This window comes from Suricata suricatta, chromosome 5, assembly GCF_006229205.1.
Source record: "Suricata suricatta isolate VVHF042 chromosome 5, meerkat_22Aug2017_6uvM2_HiC, whole genome shotgun sequence".
NCBI lineage: Eukaryota > Metazoa > Chordata > Mammalia > Carnivora > Herpestidae > Suricata > Suricata suricatta.
In genome coordinates this window covers 73,432,666-73,439,184 of record NC_043704.1, presented here as the reverse complement: position 1 = coordinate 73,439,184, position 6,519 = coordinate 73,432,666, and the positions used below count along the sequence as shown (strand labels likewise).

General features: G+C 54.3%; 1 protein-coding gene across 2 annotated transcripts in view; it reads right to left on the bottom strand.

Annotated features, from left to right (window-relative positions):
* Positions 1–6,457, bottom strand: part of TMEM44 (transmembrane protein 44) — a 35,309-nt gene extending 28,852 nt beyond the window's left edge. For both annotated transcript variants that reach the window (XM_029939613.1, XM_029939611.1), the window contains exons 1-5: positions 6,315–6,457; positions 3,470–3,596; positions 2,167–2,260; positions 993–1,159; positions 702–788 (exon numbers count right to left, since the gene is read on the bottom strand). In XM_029939613.1, coding sequence (XP_029795473.1) covers positions 702–788; positions 993–1,159; positions 2,167–2,260; positions 3,470–3,596; positions 6,315–6,457 — 618 coding nt within the window. The remainder of the gene's footprint in view (positions 1–701; positions 789–992; positions 1,160–2,166; positions 2,261–3,469; positions 3,597–6,314) is intronic.
* Positions 6,458–6,519: the final 62 nt, after the last annotated feature.

Here is a 6,519-nt window from a genome sequence, read left to right as displayed (position 1 = left end):
AATACTGAAAATGAACTGAGGGTTGAAGGGGAAGGGGGAGGGGGGAAAAGAGGTGGTGGTCATGGAGGAGGGCACTTATGGGCAAGAGCACTGGGTGTTATATGGAAACCAATCTGACAATAAACTATTTAAAAAAAATAAAATAAAATAAAGACATAACAAAAGAAAAAAAAAGAAAAAAATATTCTGCTTTGCATTTCCCTGTCTTCCATGAGACTGTGAACCTCCAAGGGCCAGTACAGCCTCTCAAGTCACGTTTCCAGTCACCATCTCCAGTCGCATCTCAAGTCCCCTACAGAGCAGGCCAACACAGACCTTTCCTCACCCTGGATGCCTGGCAAATATCCTCAGTAAGATGCTCCCAGATAGAACCCAAGTGGCTAGCTGCATGATTCTCTCCTCTAAAACCTTCTCGTTTTCTAATGGAATGTTTGCTTATTGAACCCCAATGCCTTCTTCCTGAGAGCCTGCCTTTCCTTTGCTATGGAAAGAAAATGGTGGGCTCTCCCATGAGAGGCTCTAGCAGGCCTCAGGACCTGCCCTGGGTTGGCTACACACACACACACACACACACACACACACACACACACACACACACACGATACAACCCCTCCCCCCAGGACCTGGAGCTTGGAAGACGCCTCCAGATGCCCTAAGACCTGCCATGGTGACCCACAGTCCCAGCCCTGACCCCGCCTCACGATTCTGGAGAGCGGGGCGATCCGGGAAGCCCAGGAGCCCAAGGCAGCGATGCCTCCCAGCAGGTAGCCAAAGATTTCAGTGTTGTCCTATGGGGACAGATGATACAATTAGTGCCCCGAGGAGACAGTCCATCCCTTCCCAATTTTAGTACTTTCCTCCCAACAATGGCAAGCTTGGACCCTGCCCCTCCCCAGGGCATCTGTTGGGACCGAGAGGTCCCCAAGGCATCAGTTGGGACCGAGAGGAGGGAAGGGATGCCCGCACGCCCTCCTAGGCAGGCTAGGCCTCACCTGCAGCAGGCTCTCCAATAACCTTCGCTGGGGCCCTCGGACAGGGCTGGACGCCTTCTGGATGGCGGCCCACAGAGCCCAGCCCGGTCCCAGGCTCAGCGGCAGGGCCAGAGCAAATACACTGGCCCTGAGCCGCCGCCTCCTCTTCCTCTCCCGGGAGCCCCGACCTGCAACAAACACCGAAATCCCACAGGCCCCTGGCGTCTAAACTCAACAGATAGCTACATGGGAAAAACAGGTGTCAGCCCATCCCCCATGCCAGAATGGGTTTCCATGTGGTTCTACGGGCCGGATCCTCCCCACCCCTCCTGGCCCCATGGCTCTGCCTCCCCTTTGGAGAATCCTTTCCTCCCCACCACTTCATCCCACCCACCCTCACAACTGGCGGTCTTCTCCTTCCTCAGCGCTCTCAAAGCATCTTATTCTCACATGTGTCTGTGTCCACAGAGTTGCCTCTGTGAGGATGGAATGCCCTGAGGGCCGGCAGTTTCTAAAGTCTTCAGAGAGCCTGGCTCAGAGCTCAACCAGCACAGCTAGGGTTGGTCAGGGCCTGAAACTATGAGCAATAAAGGAGCACGGTCTCGGAAGTCTCCTTAAAATATGAGACAGATAATCCCCTGGAAGTTCTAGTAGGAACATGTCTCCTCTGGGTAGCACTGAGCAGCTCGGGGATCTTACATGACACCACTGATACGAGCACTCCCTTTTTGGACAAGGGTCGGGTGCACGCCTAGGCCCGCATACTCAGGGCGACCCATCCTCTCAGGAACTTCCAGCCCCAACTCTGCCTGAGGTGGCCTGTGCCCCTTCTTGGCATCCATTTCTGGAAGATACGGGGCTATGTTTGGCCACCCTGGGCTCAAAGACTGAGATCACTGTTCATCCCCACAGCCACGCACACCCATCCTCCTGGCCTTCGCTCATGCTGTTCTTTTCACCCGGAATTCCCTTCCTTGCAGTCCCTGATCACATCCTTCCCTCTGGTTGCCCATGGTGTGCATGCACCTCCTCGCCAGCAGCGTTAATGACTGTTTAGGGCCCCGTCTCTGATCTGGCTGGGGCCTCGGGCTCATTCATGTGTCTGTGCCTGGCAGGGGCCCAGCTGAGGCACGACAGGGAGTAGGCAGTTGGCACACTGATGAATGAAGGGAGGAACAGATGGCCACACACTCACCCAAATTAGACTTCAACTTGGAGCTGCAGACTGGGAAGAGGATGAACACAAAGTTCACCAAGTCAACAGCTGCTAGGTGGGCGCCCGTGAACACCTGGGGGCAAAGGAAGTAGAGTCTTGGTGTTCAATCAGGCTTCAGTATCCACAGCATGTCTCATCCTGGGCCTCCTCCCCCTGCGATGAGGTACTGCCGCCGAAGTGGCCTGCCAGCCCAGGAAAGCCTGTGTATCACCTCTATTTGCCTGATGGGGAGATGGGCGCTTAAATGAGCAATCCCTTATGTGGAGGGAGAACCTAGCCCTCCACTCCCAAAGCCACACTCTTTCCGGTGCACAGTTCGTCTCTGCTGTGTGACTTTGGCCCAACCACGGAATTTCTCTGGGCCTCAGTTTCCTCGTCTGTAAAACAGGGATAGTAATGCCACCTCCCTCGGTGCTAAGCAGACTGCATGAAGCACTACCTGGCAAGTGCTTAGACCAGCACCTGCAGGAAAGCCCTCATTGCCAAGTACGTAGGGAAGAACATAATAAACATCGGCTCTTATTCTTGGACTTGGGCTGGGCATCATTGTGTCCCACCTGCCAATGAGAAAAGGCGCCCAAAATGAAAGGTGGTTTGTTTGTGAGACAATACTTCTTAAAGCAGGGTCTAGAGCTCCCAGGTGTGTGTCTCGGCCACAAGGCTGCCTTCCGCTAGGTGTATCTGGGCGGGCACCGTCCCCATGGGCGCAGGACATATTCTTGTGGGACGTGCGTTTGGGGACAGGCCCCATCTGCATAGGTTGGAGGACCTAGACTTCGGGAAAGCTCTTGCCCCAGGGCCTGGACAACCACTTGGGAAGCACTCAGCCACCCTGTTTGAACGAAGGCTGGGCTCCAGGCCCTAAGAACAATGCCCACATCACTATTTACGGAGCATCTACAACGCATCAGCTGCAGTTTTAAGAGAGGGGGTTACGGTAGTGAGTTTATGGGGATATGGTAGTGAATACAAAGTTTTGCCCCTGGGGAACTGACACGCTAGGAGTTCAATGAGCAATAAACATAGTAAGTAAAACAGATGGTGCATTAGGGGGTCCACTGTGGGAAAAAACAGAGCAGGATGAAGGAGGCTGGCGCACCTGTGGTACAGAGAGGGCACAAGTTTATACGAGTCCTCTGGTTAGGCCTCGCTGAGGTGACTTTTGAGTCAGGAGCACAGGCCGGGGCAGGCAGACCAACAGTGGCACGGGCATGAGGTGAGACCGTACCTCAATGGTGAAGGAACAAGACAGAAGCTACTGTCACCCGTGGGCCCTTCGCACCTGGATTGTGAGCTGTCTGGCCAGAATCGCTCCGATGGTGTCACACAGGCTGGTCAGGAGGCAGCAAGCGGCACACAGTGCTGACTGGTCCCGTCCAGATTTCTTTGCACACCTCAGATAGAGAAGCCTGTGGTGACAGGGGTGTGGATGGGTACGGATAGAACACGGGAGCCATGAGTGGGATTCCAATGCAGGTGTCTGAAAAGGGCAGTTGTGACTTTGTGTCCTTGTGAAGTACTCTCTCCCCCAGATATTCAGCAAGTGTTTTTGAACTTGGTTTACAGATGAGAAAATAAAGGATCAAAGACTCCAGAACAAGCCCATGGCAGGAGCCAGAATTCCTTTCCTCCTACACATCTGTCCAACTCAAGTTCACGACCCACCTCTCAGTGCTGACAAACTAGCTGTCAGGTTTTATTTTTTGAAAGGAAACATGAGGGTTATAAAAGTAACCCAATCACTGTGGTTAACTGCAGAGTACAGTTAATTGCCTAAATTAAAAAAGCAACTTGTTTCTTTTCAACTAAAGCGAAATCCTGCTAAGAATCTCGTGTGTGCCCCGGGGTGGCTGGGCTTCTGCTGGCCCTTGTCCAAGTTGAGCATGTTCTTAACACACACAGAGAGCAAAACTCCTCGAAGATACCAATGCACTTTGCTCTGCCCTCTCCCTAGAGTCGAACACTGCTGGCTTCTCTCCCTTATTTCCCTTTCCTGCCTCGCCCCACTCCCCTGGAGCAAGCACAGAAAAGCACAACAGGCTGGAAAGGGTCGGAGGTCTCTCAGAAACACTTTGTTCTACATGTTTCTGTGCTACCTATCTGGGCAGGGATAACTGCAGCTCTTGTTTTATTTCCTTCAACCACAAGGTAGTACTTACTCAGTCCGCATGGTTAGGACTGTGTGCCTGGTTCTAAGGGTCGGCCCTCGGAAGCAGGGGATGAGGATGGAAGGCTGCTGGGTTCCCGAACATTTCCTGATCTGCCAGGCAAAGCCCAGAGCTCACAGTGAGAACAGCAAGCTTTCATTTAGGCCCTGGGCTCCTGACACCAGTTCAAAGCCTAAGAGTGATGACTCTAGAGGCTCTCTGGGGGTTGGACTCAGATTATAAATAGTTTATTTCGGAGTGCCTGGGTGGCTCCGTCGGTTAAGCGTTCAACTTCGGTTAAGGTCATGATCTCAAGGCTCGTGAGTTCGAGCCCCGCATCAGGCTCTGTGCTGACAGCTCAGAGCCTGAAGCCTGCTGTGACTCCTTTTCTCTCTGCCCCTCCCCACTCACATTCTCTCTCAAAATAAATAAATAAATAAAGTCTTAAAAAAAGGAATAGTTTATTTCAACCCTCCCATTTGAGAGTGAAGAAAAGTGAGGGCAATGGTGACTAGGTGAGTTAACGGCCGACCCTCTGGCTTCACATGTGGAGGCTTTCTCTGTACCCTGCTGTTCTTAGCCATTTCCCCAGTTCTTGGATTAGGGATCTGGGCTGGCCCTACACCAGGCCACACACAGCTCGGAGGACATACATTCCCCAAGGACAGGAGGAGGCTCAGTGATGGCAAAGTCCTGAGAACAGATGGGTGTGTCCAGACCTGAGGCGGGCTGTAGAAGCAGAGTTGGCTCTCAGACTGACTGGCTGGGCATTCTCGAGGGAGTTACCTAACCTCTCCCACCGTTAGGTTCCAGGTAAGGAAATGTCTAATATGGCTGACGTCAGGGTGGCTGTGAGGACCAACTGAGATAATGCACGTAGAGGGGCTCATTGCATCCACCCTGTGAACTGGACAGTTTAATCTTCTGCCCCTTTCTAAAAGGGTCTGGGGGTTCAGTTCTTTCCATTCGCTAGGGCAAGTTACTTAAACTGTCAGAACCTCCAGCTTCCTCAGGGGGTAACGGAGAGTTAATAGGTCCCTCCCTTGTGGGGTCATGGCAGGGATGACATGAGTTAATAAATGCAACACGAGGTCCACATTTAATGTTCTAAGTTTCTTTTTATTTGCATTCCAGTGACTGGGTACTGGGGTTGCCAAATCTCTGCAACGATATCAAATATCAAATAGGCAGTCCGACGATGAGCCAGTGCCAGCGCCCCCTCGGGTGCTAGTCCTTTCTCCTCTGCCAGGGTATACTTGGGTTGCAGCAGCTTGGGACAGGGTGGCCGAAGACCTGGAGGTCATCTTTAGCCAGACTTCATAGGACCCAGGTTATGGTAACCACCTGGCCACATGGGTCCAGGTACTGGACGGGGCAAAGGCTCTGGCCAGAGTCAGATCACAGCCAGTCCCCCTTCCTAGATCCGAGGGCCTCGGGTAAAGGGAGACCAGAAACGCCAAGAGCCTTGTCCAAGGTCCTCGCCCTCTGCCAAAGGCTGGTGGCAGGACAGTAGCAATAATAAGGATATTTAATGAGTACATACTAAGAGCTTTACCGGGACTAACTCATTTAATCCTGCCATCCGGCCCATGAGTTACTATCCCCATTTAGGTGAGGAAAATGCTCGGAGGTTTCACAGCTTGCCCAGCTCACACCTCTGGTCATTGCGGGGAAGGCTGACACTAGCACCCAGGACTCGCGGCTGCCATCCAGGGCCCCACGCACTGCACCACTCGGCCTCCTCCTGTTGGCCCACAACCCAGCCTCCCGGTGCGCAGAATCCGGAAAGAAGTCCTATCCGACTTCAGTCCACAGCGGAAGGGTCGTTGCGATCCAGGAACCGCGCCGCCTCCAGCCTCCTCCCTTGACGCCCCCTTCCCTCCAGGTTTCCAGGAGGAAGTTAGCGGGAGGCGGCGCCCCGCACCCCCAGCCGCCCACCCGGCCCCCACCCCCGCGCCGCCCGGCCCCGGTCCCCATTACAGCGCGTGGGCGGCGATCCAGCAGGAGGAGGCGCAGATCCACAGGCCGAAGGAGATGCAGACGCGGTGGCGAGCGAAGCAGCGGTCCAGGTAGTCCCAGTCCCAGAGAGCGGGCGCGGGGGCGGGGCTGGCCGCCTCCCCCATGGCTCGCTGATTCCGCCCGGCCCGGGCCCCAGCCTCCCGCGCGGCCCCGCCGGGGCGCAGCC